At 33.2% G+C, this 21947-nt stretch overlaps 4 protein-coding genes across 5 annotated transcripts; 2 read left to right on the top strand and 2 right to left on the bottom strand.

Moving 5' to 3' along the window:
• Window positions 1-23: 23 nt before the first annotated feature.
• On the bottom strand, window positions 24-4603 carry LOC100786972 (pectin acetylesterase 6). The gene is made up of 12 exons (XM_003518078.5): window positions 4216-4603; window positions 3503-3585; window positions 3197-3326; window positions 2980-3053; window positions 2314-2400; window positions 2107-2231; window positions 1955-2015; window positions 1641-1694; window positions 1477-1554; window positions 1022-1127; window positions 700-845; window positions 24-240 (listed from the first exon to the last, which is right to left on the bottom strand). The coding sequence occupies exons 1-12, from the start codon at window positions 4415-4417 to the stop codon at window positions 127-129; spliced, it is 1260 nt and encodes a 419-aa protein (XP_003518126.1). The 5' UTR covers window positions 4418-4603; the 3' UTR covers window positions 24-126.
• Window positions 4604-6296: 1693 nt separating this feature from the next.
• LOC100781663 (protein ABC transporter 1, mitochondrial) lies at window positions 6297-13149 on the bottom strand. The gene is made up of 8 exons (XM_003519673.5): window positions 12614-13149; window positions 12254-12479; window positions 10891-11043; window positions 10169-10327; window positions 9538-9697; window positions 8698-8807; window positions 7770-7886; window positions 6297-6925 (listed from the first exon to the last, which is right to left on the bottom strand). The coding sequence occupies exons 1-8, from the start codon at window positions 13147-13149 to the stop codon at window positions 6530-6532; spliced, it is 1857 nt and encodes a 618-aa protein (XP_003519721.1). The 3' UTR covers window positions 6297-6529.
• A 31-nt stretch (window positions 13150-13180) lies between these two features.
• Window positions 13181-15729, top strand: LOC100798791 (protein COP1 SUPPRESSOR 2). 2 transcript variants are annotated; one of them, XM_003518053.5, is made up of 6 exons: window positions 13430-13647; window positions 13735-13950; window positions 14023-14146; window positions 14319-14392; window positions 14931-15088; window positions 15274-15729. In XM_003518053.5, the coding sequence occupies exons 1-6, from the start codon at window positions 13526-13528 to the stop codon at window positions 15441-15443; spliced, it is 864 nt and encodes a 287-aa protein (XP_003518101.1). In that variant the 5' UTR covers window positions 13430-13525; the 3' UTR covers window positions 15444-15729. The 2 variants fall into 2 exon arrangements, with proteins under 2 accessions (XP_014619551.1, XP_003518101.1); XM_014764065.3 differs by having other exon boundaries at window positions 13181-13647; window positions 13735-14146.
• A 2236-nt stretch (window positions 15730-17965) lies between these two features.
• LOC100781117 (ethylene-responsive transcription factor ERF096) lies at window positions 17966-18964 on the top strand. The gene has a single exon (XM_006574451.4). The coding sequence runs from the start codon at window positions 18107-18109 to the stop codon at window positions 18611-18613; it is 507 nt and encodes a 168-aa protein (XP_006574514.1). The 5' UTR covers window positions 17966-18106; the 3' UTR covers window positions 18614-18964.
• Window positions 18965-21947: the final 2983 nt, after the last annotated feature.

Raw genomic sequence — 21947 nt, 5'->3', positions numbered from 1 at the left:
ATGACTACTAATGAAAATGCTGATAAACTAAGAATGGTCTTTCCATAATAATCAATGAATGGTAATTGTGGAATACTCATTGCAGTTACAAGGATTAAAGTGGAACGAGGAGACAACAAATTTTGTTCACTTAAAGTTAAACACCAGATTATGGCAGCTGTTGTCACACGGGTAAGCACAGTCAATAGCTTTGACAACTTCTCGATCAAAATACCAGTCTCCAATAGCAACTGCAATTGGCTGCATCATAAAAGGGTATTATTTTCTGAGGCCAATAAACAGAGAAATGGGAAAGACATGAAACTTAGTAATGAATTATGAATATTTCATCCAAGGCATTAAAGTTTGTCGTATTGGATTAATCAAACTTGGGTCTGCAGTCAAAAGAAAACAAATTAGTTTTTTGAAAGAGCTATAAGTCTGAACAGAGTATAATGGAGTGTTACCCCTTAATCCCCGTATACTTTCTTAAACCAACAATGTTTTGTCTTAATCTCCATTAGTTGGTCTGGACCATTATGGTCTCTATTAATCTCCACATGACACCTAATTAAGTATTATTAATTTTTTTTCTCGTAAATTGACAAAATTGAGTACATGTCACATTAAGATTATTCAAGATCATAGACAGGGAGTGGATCCAGACTACCTAATAATTTCTCTATCTCAAGACAACGGAAATCTAAATTGAGCATATACCTTGTCCTCGATAAGGGGAGAGTCATCAGCAAACCATGTCTCCTGTCTCTCAGACTGACAATGAGCAAAACAAGAATTTATGAATAGCCCAGTTTGAGATGAGCTCGAGAAGTCTTTAATGTCACTAAGCATTTGATTTCTGAAGTCTGCTTCAAAGAAAAGAGATGACATGTTACAAAAAAAATCAGATAATTGCAGATGTACCTTAATTGATGTGAATTATTCACGTTAGTAGACATACCATTTATTACAAGAAAATTAGAAAGTTTCGTATATGTACATAAATTTCTGTGCATAATTCACAATAGGAGATTGAAAACACCTTGGAGGAACTGCATTTGAGATGAGCTACAATTTGCATGGTTCGATTTGCATTCATTCCAAGAGCCAAGGCGGTCAGCTGAAGGTGGGGCTAAACTAGCTTGGACCTGATAAAAATAAAGGTGTCAACATCAATGATCATAGTAATTGTTATTCCTGGTTTGACTGTTGGGCCCAGGTTTTTTAATTGGGGGATGGTAAAAGAAGTCCTAGGTTTGTGAAATGTTAAATCCAAATTTGTATACCTTACTGTACAAATGAAAAAAATGACCATGGGAACCATTTGAGGCCAAGGGCAATCTCAGACAATAAATTAGTCAAGCTAGAACATATAAAGTGTCCATGGGATAGAACTTAAAGGACAAACGAAGATATGTGTTCCGTGTAATTAGCATATAATCAGGTACTAAAATCATTAACATAATACAGGATAAACAATGTGCTGATTCATGTTACCTGCCACACATCATAAGCAGCGTTGAGTAGAAACAATGGGGTCTCAACATGTTCGATCATATTCTGAGGAAAGAAGCACTGTGGACGAGACCGGCATGATTAAAATATGAATGTATAAAGCAATTTCAAGTTAAGAATAGCGTGACATCCAGAATAAGAATTACCGAAGTTGGGTCTAGTTGGTCAAGACAACTTTTTGGCAGATTTTTTTGTAACTCCTACAATTTCAAAACATCATACACATGACATTTGTACAGGTTTTCTTAACCTTACATAAAAAATAATGAAAGAATATATTGATACAGTTGAGTTAGGCAATCATATGTATCTTCATTTAAAAGCTTTTATGATCCCATCATTGATGATTAAATTGTATTTTATCTAAATATAAGCATAACCACATAAATCAACTAATCCCATCATTGATTATTAACTTCTATTCAAAAATATTTTATTACATAACTAAATTAAATTTTACCTGCAACTGAACCACACCTCCAAAAAGAGTCCTCAGTGTGCGTCCCCCAGATACATCCATTCTACATGATTGGATAGATCATTAATTATACCTAAGTTTCTAGGCAAGGGAACAGGCTAGAGGATGTAATATCATGAAAATATAAAACTTACACGTCAAGAAAAAAACCTCCATCACTCAAACATTTGACTTTGGAAGATTTTGGAAACAAGCTCCGGAACTCATCACAGTGTATTATCGATGCCAGACCACCCGCAGAGCATCCAGAGAGAAGTGCCTGATATATTCATTTGTTGATTAGCATTCATGATTCATGCATATGAAAGACTGAAAAACAATATAAAGAGACATAAGGAAACCTGATCGGCTTTCTGCATTCCTTTGGACATTAATTCCTCCATTGCAGCTAGCCATATTTTTTGTCCTCGAAATTGAAGCTGTGCAGACTGAAAAAAGAACCAAATTCACATATCAAGGCAGATTCAAATTCCAAAACAAAGGATCTTTCCTTGACAATTAACTCATCAGCACTAAAGGGTATATAAGAGAAACTTGTTCATTAGAAAAGATATGTTCTCCTCACCAGCAAATATTCAGAAAAAACAAATAGGTTTGTTAGTTTTGCATTTTAAATAGTTTTATAGGATAACATATTGGAATTTTGAGAATTCATGTGCCACTACTGGGAGAAATTATATTGCAAAAGGTTCCTGCATGAGGTGCAAAACATGATATATATATATATATATATATATATTTTAGAATTGTTACAACAATATATATATATATGAGTAGGAGAATCCTATTTATCACCTTAGCGATGGGGTAATGCTAGTGCTATACTTTGGTGTGGCCCTAAGTTCTGGTACTAGCTTTTCTATTAGAAATAAGTGATTTTATAGTGTAGCGGAATTGATTGGATGTATCAGCAATAACTCAGCTTTCCACGGAAATATGAGGGCTGTTAATAGCAATTGTATAAATAAAATTAAGAAAAAAAAAGGTGGTATGTTTCTCTCACTGACCTCATCTTCACTATCTCCACTGAAAGACGCCCCATCACAGTACCGTAATTTAACTCTATTCCAGTTAAAGAAATCTGTACATGGAAGATTACATACAAAAAAATGACAGAACACAGACTTGAGTATAGAGTATACGTAATTGCAGCCTACAGGAGGAGAGAGTTTAATTGAACTACAGGTAAAAAAATGCACGCATGTTTAAGATAAAGGGAAAAACCAGGGTTTTCTTCAGGTTTGTTGCTCAATATTCCCGTGAATGGTATTTGATTTTCCATGTATTTCGAGGATCCACGACGAGTATTTTTTCTATAGACACAGTTTCTGATGGTATTACACCATCCTCCTCCCTGCAGATATTCAAAAAGTATCAGTAATAGCATGAGTAGAAGTTAGCATGGTTAAATAAATACTTCAAATATTAATTTTTCTTTCTAATCTACCCTGTCAATATAGGCCAATGACGAAATTTTTAGAAACTATGGAACCTTGAAAACATTGTTATTAAACCTAGAACATTCTTTACCTCCAAATGAATTAGCCAACTATCTGCACCAGATCCAAATCCACGATCCAAATGGTATCCAGGCACCGTTCCATCCAAACAGACTGGCATTATAGGAGAAAAGTACAAAACTTATTTGCCAGATTTCAAAGCAAGTAACAAATTTATGCATCAGACCATCTTTACTCTTTTCAACAAAATAGGTTTTGCCATCAATTATGGAAAAACTCAACCAATTCAAACAAGCACACACACAAATATGAGGCATATTCAGACAGTAATCAATCAAAATAATATGCATTGCAAGCAAAATGAGACAAACAGGGGATGTTTGTGTGGGGCTATAACAAGTCTATCTCCATCTCGAATCCCCCCACTAAGGTATCTCATATACTAAGAATTCTGATTAGGAAGTAACCAAAGTTTAGAGGTAACAGAATTGGGAGGAGAAAAGCAAAGAAATGCAACTCTAGCAAATAATTTTTAATTTTAAAGGAGAAACAAGAAATGGGGGTTAGCTACAAAATGTGGAATTTCATGTAATATCCCAAAGGTATATTATTGATGCTTACAACCATCAATAACCAACAAATCAAAGATAGACAGAATACAATGTGTAGTAGTATTGAGTACTAACAACAATGAAGCTCAAAATGTAGTTTTGAGAAAGAGACACACCACACAAAGAAGCAACTCAAAAATAAATAGAGTGTGTGAGAGAGAGAGAGAGAGACCAGCTCCTTTAGAATCAGCTCCTTGAATGAGAGTGAGGTCGACCATAAGAGGTTGAGATGAAGAGGAAGGTCTTGCTGTTGAGACGACATCGTTTTCTAAGAAAGAAAGCTCAGAGAGTGTCTCAGATCCAAAGGACAAGATCCCAGAAACTAAGCATGCAACTTCAACAACGGCTACCAAAAGCAGCAGCTTCATTGTCATGTTTATTATGTTCCACTCTCCCCAGCAGCTACAACTAGTTATTATTTATCTCTTGTCTTGTCTTTCAGTATTTATTATTTGCTTTAAATAAGAACCGTTGGTCGTTTCTCTTCTCATGTGGAGGAATCAAAGCCTTTCTTACCGCTACTAAGTAACACACAAAGATGGTACTGCTAGACCCATGTCGTAATTTTCTTTTTTTCATTATGATGTTCTTCTTCAAACAATCACCATTCACGATATTAATTATTAAAGTTTAATCTATGATGTCTTCAAAAGTCAAAACTACGCAAGATCTTCATTATGAACCGATTCCTCTTGCTTTCCATTTACTAGTTATTAAGGAGTACACCCATAGCCACGTAGCCATCAAATAAATCAATTCTTTCTCTTTTCAGCTCCTTTTTTTGTTAACTGGTGAGCTATGGATAGCAATATTCTTAGCTTCTTGTTACTAAGAGGAATAGTGATAGTTGTTTTGATCCCATTAACTACTCTTTCTGAAGAGGTACAACACTATGATTGTTATCACTAATCACGTTAAATTTTATCCATTATGAAAGGGTATCAAAACTTTCCTGTTGGCTATTATAAGATATATAAATTACATTTCACTTTGAGGTTTGCTCTGCTTTATTTTACAAAACATGCTTCATTATATTAATTAAATAAATATATAGAACCTCCTCTGTCACTCCCCCCTTCCTGTTTTCAGTTACCCAAAGGAAAGATCCTAGATATTTCATTATGTTGTCCGAAAACATGCAGATGGATACTCGTTTGCAATTCTATTAATCAAATATCGCTACAATATATATAATTTTTTTGAAAAGTAAATAAATACCTTTTAACCTTTAACCCTATGAAGTACTTTTATTTCTAAAATTATTAGGAAGGCACTGCTTGAATTTACTTGTCACAAGTTGTTCAATTGACATCTATTTTAATGGAGCTATACTTATATTTTACAAATCCTCTTAGTTAGTTTTTAACTTTTTTTTTTAATGAAAAACTTGTTTGATTGTTTTATAAACAAAATTTTTTAAGTAGTATCTAACATTTTTTTAAACTTACTTAGCTTCTAATTTTTTTATATTTTATTCTTTTTTATCTTTAAAATATTTATTCAATCTTTTTTATTATCTTTTTTAAATATATTATTTTATATTTTTTAATTATTTTAATAGTTAATTTTATTAGACACTTATAATTTAATAAATTAATTTAAACACTCTCAAATAACAACTAATTTTTTAACTTAAGTTAATTTTCTCAAATATAACCTACATCAATATCAATAACTACAAGCGCAAGTGATGCGTAAAATAATTAGCTTTGTATTTTTCTGTGTTGAATTCAGTGGACCCGGGGGTAAAAGCAATGTAATGCCCCAAAAGTTTGCTGAGTCCACCACCACTTATTGCGGGAATTGATTCTTCGCAAAAGTGGATTGCATTCTACCATAAGGCACATTAATCAACATTACGACTCGGAACAGCTTAAATTATTCACTCAACCGTTTGTAAAAAAAAAAACATTCATTCAACCGGCTTTACAGCTTTTTTATTTATTTATTTTTTGACTAAACGGCTTAACAAGCTTAAACTATTAATTAACGGTTTATAAATATACGTTAGAAATTATTTATATCTAAGTAATATTTATCACACAAGTTTTGCTCAACATTTTACTATGCTCAACTTTTATACTTATAATGAGACACTCTACCCAATGGTATGCTTGATACCTTGTTTTCAAAAGGATGACGTTTAAAAAATTTGATAAATCTTCCATGAGTAAGTTGGTTTTAACTTTTTATTAGCAGCACTGCCAAAATTCACAATGATGATGTAAAAATTCGACGCAATACACTACAATACACATCCAATTCCAAATACATTCTTTTAAGGAATCAATCACCTTTCAAATAATCTATCCGAATAAAACTCTATAGGCAACTAAAGTTACAAATGGGGAGGGAGCAAATTGTCCCCCGAAAACACTCCATTTGTGGAGCAAATTGAAATATTCCTGTTAAGGAGCTTGGACCAAAATTAGCTTCTCACAGATTATTATAATTGACAAAAATTAATTGGAGAAAAAATAATTAACCTATGCAGACACTGAACCAGTGGATAATATCTCATTTTCTTCACCAAACTTATGATGCTTGTATACTTCAAGCAGCAGTTCCCTACATGGGACAACGGCCCCAATCTTAATGCATGCCAAAAAAGCACCGGAAAGCTTTCTGTGTAGACTATAGGCTTCATCAGGTGGAGGAGTGAGCCTGTGCTTGAGCATTGTTGCCCCAAGATGAGAAATGCTTTGAGTAATGTTGGTTGATTGGAAATCAAATCCACCAGGTCTTGAGAATGGCAAGCCCACAATAAACCCAGCTTGGACGTGGGCATCTAGCATCACATCTGATTCCATTCCAGTGAGGAACCCCAGTCTTCTGGACATCTCAATGACCCCATCACTATCACCATTTGCACATGCTAGAACCTAATCAATTATGAACAATAATAAGAATCCCGAAGAATTTGCTGCTCAGCTTAAGAAAAGGGTATAATAGTCAACTAGCTCTAACCCTCCCACCAAGTTGAAGTAGAAAGTTCAAGCAATCAAGTGTTATTAAACCATAAGATGAAAACATACAGGAGAAAGTTGAATTAGAAAACGGTACCAAATGAGTCTGTTAATCATATTAAATGAAACAGCCTAATGATCACTTTAGTTACTAAGATGGGATTGGGAACCCTAAATAACGATTATATATATAAGTGCAATATACTGCTATGTAGGCAGTTTTGGATATAAGTTAGGACCAGTTATGTATTATAAAATATGTGTAGTATGTTATAAGCAGGAGTTATGTGTGTCGTAATTCTGTCAGTTTTGACAGAATAATCTCTTTAGGAATCATTAGACTCTGGGCCAACAACCCTTAACTGTATCGTATGAATTGTAAGAAAACCACCAAATTCTATCATATTACAATGACATGACTAATGAGTAATGGCATTTCAATTCTCTTTTTGTATATTCTTTAAAATTTTGATCATTCCATATAGAATCAGACAAACATAACCTTTAACTTGGTGTTCAACTTCCATATATTTATTTATCATTAACTTCAATTAAACCAATAATTTACCTTACGTTAACAATTTTCAATTGAGAATCTAGTCACTTCCAGTTTAGAGTCAGCTTAATGTCAGTTTTTATTTTAATATTGTAAGAAAAAATTGGAAGCAGTCAAGAACTGACACGATGTTATAAATTAAGATTTCAAACCTCAGCTTAGTTATTGATATAAAGAGATAAATTAGAAAGGAAGAGAACCAACCATTCTTAAATAATCATCAACAAATCTTTTAGGGTAATCCCGTGCTGCTCCAAAATCAATCAGATTGATTGTCTTTGTAACTTCATCAAATAAGAAATTACCCCAATTAGGATCAGTCTGCATTAAACAACACCTTCAAAGGTTAGAAGAGACCAGAAAATAAGATTTGAAATTGTGATTTAAAGAAAAACTTTATGTTAACACTTAACATTGAAAGACATGAAGCAACAAAACACAATAGAAAGTGAAATTCATTAACATAAAATCTCTCTCTCTCTCTCTCTGTGCGTGTGTGTACACACACACATGATTTCGTTGTATCTATTTTTTAGATACTTGGTATTTGGAGAGAGAAAAAAGGTGATAATATGTGTTAGGCTCCAGTAGTCTAATAGTGTACTGTGTAGCTACCAAGTGAAGACCGGAAGTTGAATAATGCCTTGTCAACTGATTCAACCAGTCCCTGCAAAATGGTATAGCCTAGGCTATAGTATTATTGGTATTGGTAACTCTATAGCAGCCCTAGTCACTTATAACATCCCTATATCATATCAGCTTTGCTTTTACAGTGTATAGGAAGTAAACTATGTGCAAAAATAGAGTGAAGTTTTTCCTCTTAAATCTTAACCACTCTGCAAGCATTTAACATGGAATATTTTTTTATAGATACTATGTCAGTGAGGATGATAATTTCATTCAGACCTAATCCTTTGTAAAATTTCACTCGAGTCTTTTAACAGTAGCATATGTTTACTTGACTTAAACAACACCTGAGCTACATAACTAAACTAAAATTCATCAGATACACTTCAAATTTCATATGCTTGGACCATAATTCTCTGATGGCTGATACTACAGTCAGTAAGTCAACAATAGCCTTTAATATATTACACATGCACATATATAAACCCAGGGCAGAATAACATGCCTGCATAAACCGGAATACAAATAACTCCATCAACGTGAGCTCTAATAACTTTTTCCCGATATAATTACGAGTTTCCTGGTCCAGTAAAGCCACTTTGTCAATTGTAATTCCTGTAGCAAGAGAAAACCACCCCACATTCAAAGACAAGCTAAAAATTCAATTCCCAAGAATATCATTCTATTTATTTAATCTAAATAATGTAAGCAGATTGATCATTAAACTGAAGAAGTCCAGAATTGTTTGCTACATATTCTTTTTCCCTGAATGGAATAATTAGAAAATTGTAATGAAAAGAAAAGCATCCCTTGTTTAATGAACAGGATAAATAGCATCATTTTCACCAATAGTTAAGAAATAGTTGAGCAAATAATGAATAAAAGCATCATGCACAAATGTTTGTTCATAAAACTATCTGATTAATTAAAGGTAACAGAATTTCTCAAAACATAATTATACAATGAAATAGATAATGTTTCTTATTGTTAGGCCATCTTTCTTATCACTTTTAATGAGTAAAAAAAATGCAAAGATGAGATAATTGAGTAAATGACTAACAAATGAGATTATGTAAGATAAATAGGAACATCTACAGAAAAAAATTTCTATCCAATTTGGAAAACTATATCTTCCATGCAAATAATACTACATATTGAGAGCATTGCCATCTAAACAGGATGTCAAATGCAGCTGCAGCTGCATCAAACACCACATAAGTTTTAAATCTTTTGATACACTTAAGTGTATAATAGCTATGCAAGTTATGGTCCTAGAAAGCTCTGTTTGAGTAAGGATGTATCAAAAGAATGCATTACAAGAACTGCTGAAATTTGTTATAATTACCACGAACAAGCTCAGTAGTTAATACTCTTTTGCTTGAAATATTATCCACAACTATTGGAACATAAAATCCGTCTGTGCCAGTAAGAAGATCTCGGAACCGCTTCTGATTTGCTGCCTCCAACTTGTAATCACACTCGCGAGATAATTCTTCTTTGGCCACCTAGAAAATACAGGAAGAACGTAAACAAGCAAGGTTTTAACATATAGACAATTAGACATATATTCGTCAAATTATGGAGACATTTGTTTTATATATGATAGGTAAGAGACTCCAGATCAATATCCACCATAGATATATATCATACTGCATAATCCAATTTAGGGCAGAGTACATGCAACATTAGATGGATGGGTTGAAAGGTGAAGAAGCAAAAACAAAGAGGTAGTAATAAAAGAGTTGCACAAATATATACACACATTAAACTATTACAGATTGAATATGGTTTAGGATCTCACTGATAAATTTGAAGGCATATCACTCAGTGAAAAGAAGAGAGGGGCTAAGGGATCCAAACCCCTACAGACAAGATACAAAATTTGCAGGTTTAAAGACTAAAAAATGAGAACATTGATCTAAACACACAACTGAAAGCATGCATGAAATGATTGAATTATATTAATAAATACGCACCTTTATAGCTCTGTCAAGATAAAGTCCTTTAGGAATTAAATTTGTGTAGTTTAAAAGAAGCTTCACATTCTCAATGTCACTATTGATGCTATCTCCCACACCAGGGTACTGAATTTTCATTGCAACTTGCATGCCATCCTTCATGACAGCTTTGTGCACCTAAATTCCATGAGGAACCTAATTAGGCAATACTATTATACTAAGAATTTCCTGATATAAAGTTGCATGATATTGCTGTTAGGACACATGTAAAAAAATTGTCTTGCTAAGAATTATTGAACATAAGATTTCATACATGAGGAAAGGAACTATGGCAAAATTTGGCATTCTTATAAGAATGACTTTTATCGTAGGATGAATCCAAAGTGAATTACACAGTCCAAAGCCACCTCAGTCTGGCTTTATGAAAAGTATGGATAGTGGGACTGAGTTTTCAAAGCATTAACATATGTTTATTTGTGACTGATATCGACGTGACTACCACAGATTGAAGAACTATATATAACTCTTGTAAATCTTTTAAGATATAAAAAAATTGTAATATCTAAGACCGACTTCCCTAAAAGCTTATGTTGTAAGGTGAAGGCTAAATAATAGTTTTTATATATTTCTAACACACACACAAGATTTCAAATTTGAAGTGTGGACAATGCACAGGCTCATACTTTTTCAAATGCAATGTCCCCCCCCAAAAAAAAAGAAAAAGAAAAAAGCATACATACCTGGCCAATACTTGCAGCAGCTATAGGTTCATAATCAAAACTAATTAATTTTGATGACCAGCCAGGACCTAATTCAGCATTTAAAACTTGATTAAGCTGGCTCTTTGGCATCACATCTGCACCTTGACGAACAATTTCTAATGCAGCCAGGATCTACATATAAAGGATTAAGAGTTTACATTTAAAGTCACATAAAAATATAAACAAAAATAATTTACAGATTCCTCCATGGAACTGAACGCATGACCTTTCAATAAGAGCAAATATATCCCTTTTAGGACAGAATAATTTTTCTTCCCAGTATTTGTAAAAATACAACAGATACTAGCAGCTAATATGAAATTATAACCACAAAAAAAAAAATATAGATTTTACAGCCTAATCAGTGAGTTGGAGATGACAAGCAGCTCTAATCACGGAACACATGATCATGGCAAAGTGTCCAGTAAGAGGATCTGTATCCATTATGCAGCCTTTAGTAATATGTTTTCAAAATTTGCACTTTTACTCTATGTCCAACCTTGACCATTTGAAGGAAGGATGCATGCCTGACTGGTGATGACATCTAATCCATGTTCAAGTACATCATATATAATTACACTTACTGAAACAAAGACTTAGAGCCTATTTAAAATTCAATTCTGTGCTGTAAATGTTAGAGCAGTATGTTTGATACATTCCAAAAATTAATTTTAACCAGGGAACTAAAAACTAAACATGGGAGATTGTGAGAGATCATTGCATTCAGCAGCAATTCTTTTCTTGCTGAAATAGTTGAAAGAAAACAATATTCTATAGGACCTATACAATAGCCTTGACCATATAATCAGAAATAGCTTACTTTAATACATTTTCAGCATTTAAATTTCTGTTTTTCTACCTTAGGAGGTTTGTCTGGGCATATGTAGAGAAGACCAGTGAAAGTCCAAGCTAAGAGAGTAGATAAAATGTAAGGTAGCTCTATCACTGGAAGTACTGAGGTAGAGAGAGACCAACAAAAAACACAGGCAAAATCATTAAGGATTTAGAGATCAATGGTGTCTATGAACATGATTCACAATAATAGAACAATATATGTAACATTCAACATGCCTCTACATAAAGAAGATACATATTAACGATAAATATGTGCGCATCATACCAACTGGATAAGGCTCCTCTAAAGTATGTTTGTCATCAAAGCAAGCAATGGTGTGTCCAACCTTCATTTAATTTAAAGTGAATTGTAATCTTAACATACTAAATAAATTACAAGGATAAACTCATAAACACACCCTTACTAATCACTCTAGAGACAATCCCACTTTAGAGGAGCCATTTTGATACCAATTAAGCTGCAAGAATAAGAGACATGTCATATTACCGGAGCAGGAACAAGAGATTCATCTTGTATGCTCAACATCTGCCCAATTTTAAGTGCTGCTCCACGCATTCTACATAGTGCAAGAGCCAAACGTTCGGCATTTTTTTCGGACAAAAACGGTGAAAGCGCAGATTGATTGCCTTGCGTAGTAGGCGTACCAAAGGCAAGCCTCTTGGCAGATTCCTGAAGTGTCCCCCACGCAAGACCTGCTCCTAGCCCAGCAAACCTACAATTTCATAATAACAACAACAAGCAATTGAGTTACAAGTAGTTAATGCAGATTCATCACAATTCAAAACAGCCAAACGCAATGCAACATATCACAGTGATGAAATTTCAATGAAAATAAATAACACTGACCCAAGAGCCCTAGAAAAAGGAGTTGCAGGAACCTTCCTCTCCCTCGGCCTTCGTTTCCTCAACGGCGACGGCGGAGGTTCCGGTGCCGGTGCCAATTCCCTACTCGCACCTTGATTAACCGTTTCAGCAGAGGTCACAACCTCACTTTTCTCCTCCTCCGCAGCACAAACATTTGCATCGGAAGCTTGCCGGTGATTTGCGTCGGAAGAAGAATAGGCAACATCATCAATGTTTGTTACAGTTGTTGTTGCCGGAGTGGAATGAGATTGAGAAGAAGGATTGTCGTCGGCGAAAAAAACAACGGAACTAGACGCAGCAGCGTGGTCGTGTTGTGTGGTGTTAGAGGAGGGAGGAGTATCGGGGAAGTGGCGAACCTTTCCCCTGGTGATGCCGGAGAGGTCGGTGGCGGAGACGAGAGTTTTCTTGATTAGGGTTTCGAAATCAGAGGTTGTGGCAGGCAAAGAGCGTTTCGCGAATTCGTTGGCGATTAGGGAGAGGCCGTTCAAGAGCCTTGTGAGGTCCCTGAAGGAGGCCATTGCTTTCTTCAGAAGCCAATGCTCGTTTTGAATTCATCAAACTAGGGAAGAGGATTCATTATCATTTTAAAATTTTATGCCTTTTACTTCTTAATTACAAAATTTTAATCTATTTTTTTCAAATACATTTCTTAATTTTAATTTGATTTACTATCTCAAAAATCATTTTAAACTATTATCTTGTATCTTTATCTATACAAATTACTTTTTTAATCATTTATCGTTTCTAATATACTTTTTTTTTTATCTTTATTCTTAAGAATTTCACTAATTTTTAGACAAAAGTTGTTTATAATTAACATTAAAACGAATGTTGAAGCCATGAAGTGTAAAACGTTACGTTTAAACCTCTGCACTGCATTGGCATTTGATCCTGATGGACGATTCAAAACAGCAGCAACGAAAGAAAAACTACCGTAAGAGAAGCGCTCCAACAGACAAAGATGAACTTCCTCAATCTCAAAGCAACAATGAATCCGACGACGAACGAGAAAGAAGGTTTCTCTCTCATTTCAATTCCACAATTCTAATAGGGAAAATTTTATATCAGGGTTCCGATTTCACTGAGCCAATTACATTGAACAGAATGGCATTGGAGGAAATTAAGCTCCTCCAGAAGCAGAGGGAAAGGAAATCTGGAATTCCAGCAAACCCTAGTTTGCAGGTGCAGAGTGGAACCGGCGGCGGTTTAGCTGCTAAAGCCGCCGAAAAGAACGACGGCGATGGCGGTGAGAAGGACGAGCTCGTTCTTCAAGACACCTTCGCTCAAGAGACCGCTGTTATGGATGAAGACCCCAATATGTGTGTAAATTATATTAATATTGTGTTTGTGGCTGTGGTTGTTGATGTTGTTGCAACTTGTTTGTTGAACAGGGTGAAATATATTGAGCACGAGTTAGCGAAGAAGAGGGGAAGGAAAATTGATGCAGCAGATCAAGTTGAGAACGAGCTGAAACGTGCTGAAGATGAACTATATAAGATCCCTGAGCATCTTAAAGTGAGTGTCTCCTCTTTATTGTTCTTTCTTTACTTTCTAGTTTATAGTTACTATTAAGGATATGAATTATGTTTATTATAGTTAGTGCCTGATACATCTTACTCTTCCAATGCGCATTGCCCTTTTCTTGGATTCATATCATCTTTCTTTTAAATATATGGTGTCCTGTCAGGTAAAAAGGCGAAATTCAGAAGAAAGCTCTACTCAATGGACTACTGGTATTGCTGAGGTTCAGCTTCCAATCGAGTAAGCGTTCTCATATTTGTTGTGATGGGCTGTATTGAATTATCTGTTGGAGAAGCATTTAATAATCCAGCATTTTCTTTCAAGTCAATCCTTGGCTATCTGTTATTCATCTGGGTGATAAATTGATCTTTATTTTATGATTACTATGGTAGCCTTTTGTAGACAGGTTTAAACTGAACAAAACATATAAATTTTATTCTCTGTTTGGTGCATTTTTAAAATAAATCATAGTGGGACATGGAGTTACAGATTGGTATAGTTTTTAATTCACAACAAATTCTAACTCAGTGCCTATAGTTGGAAAGAAACAACCAGATTTTAAGGATATTGGGTTTTCAACTGAAGCTTATATTTTTTTCCAATTTTTATATTTAAGATGGTTCATCTTGTCCTTGGTTCTTTGCTTTTTAACTGTAATAGTTTCTCTTATAAGTTGCAATTACCTGCTTGTCTTTGTCTAATTTTACTTTTATGAGTCTATTTATTGAGGAAGAAAAATGGTGATGTGTCTTAATGGGGTTTGATTCAATGTTTGCAGATATAAATTAAAAAATATTGAAGAAACAGAGGCCGCCAAAAAGCTTCTACAGGAAAAGAGGCTTATGGGTCGAACAAAATCAGATTTCAGCATTCCATCAAGTTACAGTGCTGATTATTTCCAGCGTGGCAGGGATTATGCTGAAAAACTTAGAAGAGGTTGCATTTCCTTGATTCTGTAATTTCAGAGTACATATGTATGTTGCTTGTTTGCTGTGTCATTGTCAGCCTTGATTTAGTTGTCAATGAATTAATTTTGTGGCATTTGCCATTATAGATAGAGGTTGACACTTTAAAGCATTCTGATTTCTGATTACTGACTGGAAAACCCCCCCAATTTGCAGAACATCCAGAGTTGTACAAAGATAGAAGTCACCAGGATGATAGTTCTGGATCCAAACAAAATGATTCCAGCACTGATGCAGCTGGAGCAGTACAGAGGCAGGCTGCAACTGATGAATTCATGTTAGAGCGCTTCAGGAAACGAGAACGTCACCGTGTAATGCGAAGATGACATGAATGCTCTATATATGGCATACTTTACCAGACATCAAAAGATTGGTGCAAGTGCATATGCTTGCTTATTCAAACTTAGCAAGAAGATCATTGGGCTGCTTGAGCGTTAATTTTTGTTGGTTCATACTTTTTTCAAGAACAACTGATAAGATTTATCAAGAATATTTTATTTTAATCAAAAGGCAGCAAAAGAATTGTGACGCTGACGGCACCAGGTTCCTTGTAACAGGATCTCTATGTATTTTACTGACATTCAAAATATTTTACTGACAGTTTACGATAAACCGCCATTTGAATCCACCAAAATCACTTTGTAAAGTAACTTAGTTGTGGTTTGTTTTTGATTTTGGATTCTCGTAATTAATTTGAATAAAAATATTTTTCACTAATCTATAATATACAACTTGATAATCCAAAATTAGGTTTGAATAACACATGGTGATGAAACATAACAGGTTTGGATGACATTAAGTAACATATTTGTTCCATTATGTAATCCTAAATTGGTTTTTATTAATTTCGAAATTAAAATTAAATCATTTATAAGTAAATCAGTTCAAAATTTGAAAATCAATTTTTTTTTGGGGAAATCAAAATTTTAATTGATTTCAATTATTTCAATTGATTTTAAATTTTCCGAGTCAAAAAATGAATCATTAATATAATAGATATACAAAATTATAAGTAAAACAATTATAAATCCTTAAATGCGGTCAATTATGATAAACTTAGGACATTAAAAATTCAATCATTAATATTATGCATTTACCTGATTTACGAAATTGAAAGCAAATCAATTTATAAATTTCAATTGATTTATTTATACATTTTTATTGGTGCATTGGTGTTCAATCATGTACAACAATCGAATCCATGTCTTGCTAAATTTACGTTTATATGGGTGCTTTAGACCGTAACCTTTGCAATCATATGAAGGCGATAATAACTGATAAAAATCATATCAGCTCCATACTTTAATTAATAATTACACGTATTGGTTGTATTTTTATTATATATACACCCCAGAAATTAAGCAGACAATAGAACAAAAGAAAGAGATGAAAGAAAAGAAGTGCATTTGGGTAGGAAGGAAAATTGTGGCTTCAATGGCGCAGCATTACAATAGAAATATGGTATACAAGACATAGTTTTAGTGCAGTTAACTTATGTATTGGGTGAGTGTTTTTTTATTTTTTTTCCTAAGGAATTTCTGTAATAGCATAAACATATAACGATCTTTTATTGAGTTTGGGAAGGGATGTGCACCGAGTTTGGGTGGAATGTTTGTTTGTGCCTGTTGTATATATTGGAATAAGGTCAGGGGATGTAGTTAGGAGGTTAATTTTTTTTTTTACAACTCATATCATATAGATTGAATCTCTGGTTGAATACTATCATTAGTTACATGATACTTGAGCATTTGTTTTGTAAATTGACAAGAGTTGATTCAGTGATAAGGGGATTTGAGCATCTATTGTTGCTACTGTGATGTGAAAACCTTGTTAGTGAATGATTTATAAGGATTTATGTAATTATTCAATGTTGAACTTTGATGTTTATGAGTTTCGGAAACCTAATTCATCTAAACTTTTCATTATTAAAAAAATAATGGCTTATACCAAGAAGGCAATGCTACTATAGATCACCACGTGTTTGACATTTTCACACAAAAAAATGTTTTATTTTCTATCTTTTTTTCATTTCCTTTTTTCTGGGTCATGAAGTACTTTGTTTCTTTGTGAGTTCATAACTGTATATGGAATTCAGAAACAACAAAAGGGAAAAAAGAGGATTAAAGTGAGAAGAGTAAAAGAGTGTCCAAACGTGCAAGAGCCACCTCCTTGACCATCTAGATACAATGGACGCTCTACTTTTCAACCTGGAGCATAAGTGCCAAGCTCCCTTCATCCATCATGTGCCAAACACTTTTGTGCCCAATTTTTCAACATCTAACAACTGTATTCTTGTACTTGAATTTTTATGCCTTTTTTTATAACTATATATTTTATGAAAAAAAAAAACGAAAATTCTTTTGTCCCTCCCTTATGTCAAAAGAAACGTGTAATAGTTAAATTCATGTAAACAAAAAAAAAAACCGCTACATTCGGAAGTGGAAAAGTTGAAATTTTCTTCAACCATCTACTTATAGAACATACAAAAATACTAAGGAAACTTCAGATAATTTCATCCAACAATGTTAGTCCAACATTTAAAAAGTCCGATATAAATATCATCCAATAATAAATAAAATAATGTTTGAGAAGGTGTCAGTATACATATTTTTACAAGTAGGTCAACCAATTAGAAATTATGTTAGGTATAACATTTTAAGTAGTAATTGTTGGAATTAAAAAATATATTATAAAAATAAATAAATTTATAATTCATGATATTTTTTTATTAATTGATTAACCATGTAAAAACTTTTTATACAGTAAATATACTATTGTTTTCATGTTAAATTATATAAAAAAAAAATACATATATAGAACCACATACTTCTCTAAAGAAATTGAGGGCCCATGGGAGGCAGGGCCTACCCCAATTCCTCTGCACACGTTACTTTAACTTATGATTTGAAACTCTTTTATGTGAGATTATATACACTTCAAAGTGAGTATCTAGCAAACGTGCAATAGAAGCAAAGAGAACATTATTAGCATGGACGAAGAGGGTGGTTCAAGAGTAAAAGCCAATAAGGATGAAGATCAAGAGCATGTTAAGTACAGAGGGGTACGTAGGAGGCCATGGGGAAAATTTGCAGCAGAGATTCGTGACTCAATGAGACAAGGTCAAAGGTTGTGGCTTGGAACATTCAACACTGCAGAGGAAGCAGCTAGAGCCTATGATAGAGCTGCGTATGCCATGAGAGGTCCCTTTGCAGTCCTCAATTTCCCTAATGAATACCCCCCTTTAGCAATTGGTGCTTCCTCTTCTTCTTCTTCTTCTTCTTCTTCTTCTTCTTCTTCTTCTTCTTCTTCTTCTTCTTCTTCTTCTTCTTCCTCCAATGCTTCTTCGGCTTCGGCTTTGGCTTCACCCTCTTCAAGTCATGTGGAAGGAAGTGGAAGGAGTGAGCAAGCAAACCAAGTGATTGAGTTTGAGTACTTTGATGACAAGTTGTTGGAGGAGCTTCTTGGTTACGAAGACAAAAATAAACCTGACAAGTGAAACATGTTGTTTGCAAATGTACTCCTAATATGTCAATCTCCACGTGACAGTGATCATATTTTCAAGAAAATTAAAAACATATCAGGTAAAGATTGACCGGGATTCGGTCAACAATAATTTCTCCCTAATATGACTAGAGAGAATGCATGTGTCACTTCTTTTTTGTGGATGAAACCATGCATGTCTTGAGCTAGGTGGCTTTCTTCTGGTTAATTATATAAACTGTCATCTCCAAATTTTAGCATTCAGGAGTGATCAAATAAGAATTTTCAATGCTTTTTGTTTGTTGTCCCTCTCCTTTTCTAAGAAAGTTTCTTTTATTTACAGGGCAATGATATATGTTTTGGACCAACAAAACAATTGAGTTACGTTGGACTCTTGCTTTTTCTCCAAAGCTCCATTTCTTAAATTTTTTTGTGCTTCAAATATGTACCATTGAAATGTTAGATGTTTGATAGCTAGTTATATAATGGTAGGTTATTCAAAATAAATTAAGCTACTTAAGCTGCTGAGAAAATGTCTTTTTTGAGCTTGCTTACACTGCTATAGTGGATTTTACTTTAACTCGTATATTCCTTTCATACTGTTTTACTCAAACCCGTACTATTGCTCTAACTAATTAAATAGCACGAACAAATTACTTGTGATACAGCTAAATACTAGTTAATATGCATCAGCTCAATAGTTAGATTTACAGCAATTCAATAAATTAAGCTAGATTCAGTTCCTTACGTTAGACAATTAACATGATAAAGATTTTTCCTTAAAAACATTGATAATTTGTTTGTCTACATAAACTAGTAATTAAGGCTAAGAGTAAAAGTAACTTTCACAAATGCAAATCTGTTCACAAAATTAAACCACGCATATATTGCATCTACCAATGGGCCAGTGCCGTGTCTAGTAACTTTGAAAGGGGGGCAGTCGCCTCCCTAGTTTACCAAATGTTCTCGAGGTAACACTGCAGTAGTTTTACTCTTAATTTGCATTGTTTTTAATTGCTTTTCAAAGATATATATTATAGAATTTGGATTGATTATTTGATTTTAATTGCCTTCTCTCATTAGAAATATACGTCAGGCAATCATTTTGTTTTGAATTTCTTTTAATCTGTTTTATAAATGATTTTATTTATTGTTAATTAAGAATTTATAATATTTAAAATTTGGTTGATAAATTAACTTTAACAATGATAAATTAATTCTTATAATGTAGTTGAAGCATCACAATTTAAAGAGTTCTTTATTTTTTTTAAGAAAAGAGAAAGAAGTCAATAATTTTGATTTTTCTTGTTATATTTACTTTCATAAAATATATGATTTATTTTTTATTAAACTAAATTTCAAATAATTATAAAAATTAAAATTAGCCATTATTGATTTTCTTTATTATGTGTCAAATTTTCTCCCCCTAATAAATTTGTTTGGTTCCGTCCCTGCTTAGGCGAATTTTATAGTTAAGTTTTCTTTTCTGTGTTTTCAATCTGCCACTAAGCTATTGAAGTAATAAGTAGGAAGTTTAAACTTGTAAGTTCACCAAGACTCAACTTCTTGATATTCTTTTTGATTGATTAGTGTGAAAGCTGAAATTAAAACTCATAAGATCGATTGTTCAAATTTTCGTGCATGCTGCAGAAAAAGAAATGGAGTTTTCCATGATAAAATTGATATTCATGAATTAATGGATGCTTCCATGAATTATTCATGAGATTGATATTAATAGACTAATTCAAAATCCTTTACTATCCTCTCTCATGAATCATCTTCCTTTTCGTTGTATATAATTATACATGCTTTTTCTTCAAAGGGAGTTTACTAAACAAAGAAGAATTTCATTCTAATTAACATGTGATTTAGCTTATACATAGCTTAATTCACAAACTATAAAAACTAGACAAATTAAACAAGTTTTAAATATCTTGGTTCATTTCAATTTATCTATCTCTTAATGGTGTATACCCGCGCGATGCGCGGGTCAATATTTAGTTATGACAGTAATGTTCCATCATTGTTGTGATGGTGAGATGGAAATGCGACTTGTGTTGTGAGTTGATTTCGGGTTATGTGTTGTATAAGCAGGTGCAAAATTGTTTTCATTAAATGAAAATGCAATGTTGCTGATTGTTGAGTTGTTCAATGGCATAATTGAACTCTCAATGCGTTAGTTACTGGAAAGGATAAGTGGTTGTGAGATCAACGTTAGGAATTGAATTTAAATATATACTGTTGGATATGATGCTTGAGTCATGAAATATTTTTGGGGTTTGAGTGCATGGTGAATGGAGGTTTTAAACTCTTGTTCCATCTACTAGTTAAAGCATTAAAGAATTGAAATACAGTCTATTTTAAAGAAGTAAGATAGATGAAACATGAATTGAAGGAAGATAGATAGAGCATGAAGAATTGAACTGTTGCACTAGTTGCTGAATTTTGGACAACAATTGTCTTATTTTCAAATAATTCGTTTTAAATCTACCTTTTGAAATAGGCCAAGCCCTTTTACATTCTTATAGTTATAAATGTCATCTTTTAAACCCTTACATTTCAAGAATATTTGGTGAATTTATTTGTGGGACAGGTTCAATGTGTCAAGGGGCAGGATAACATGTACTATCGATTTTGTTTGGGTGCATTTGAGGTTCAATGTGGTTCCCTCGTTTCAATATATCTTAGAGGTGTCTAATTGTAACTCTGTTCAAGTGTCATATTAACTATTTGAATATACTTGTGAATTGGAATGAAGAGAATGTCTCCCGTATTTTAACATGGCCTTATAAGTGTCTAGTTCACACCATGAGTTTGGGGAAGAGAATCTAAATCTTCGCAAAATATGTACTTGGGAAGGGTGATAAATTTTAAATGTGATTAATATTTCAACCAAAAATTAGTATCATAATTGATCAAAACAATTAAAACTTGTAAGAATAAGAATACTTTTAGACATAGAAGAACCTAAAACATTAATTAACGGTCATACCAAATCAAAAAATAGGTGTTAAACCACACATGTGTGTTTGAAAAATATAACAAAATTGTAATGCAATGGATACATGTGTATATTGCTGAATTGTATTCCTCTTGTATTTAACCTTATACTATTTGCATTCGCGGGAACACTCTATATGGAATTCCTTGATGTCCTTGCATTTATCCTTATATGATAATGAAAATTATATTTAAGTTTTTTTTATATTTGACTGTTATTTTTTTATAACATCTATTAAATCTTTCATTTTTTTCTTCTTTTATTTTTCTTTTTATTTCAAACATTGTATGCAAAAAAAATATCATTGGCCAAAAAATAATATGCATAAGTTACATAAAAAAGGATTTTT

Source organism: Glycine max, chromosome 2 (genome assembly GCF_000004515.6).
Source record: "Glycine max cultivar Williams 82 chromosome 2, Glycine_max_v4.0, whole genome shotgun sequence".
Classification (NCBI taxonomy): domain Eukaryota; kingdom Viridiplantae; phylum Streptophyta; class Magnoliopsida; order Fabales; family Fabaceae; genus Glycine; species Glycine max.
This window is presented reverse-complemented; position numbering and strand designations above follow the sequence as displayed.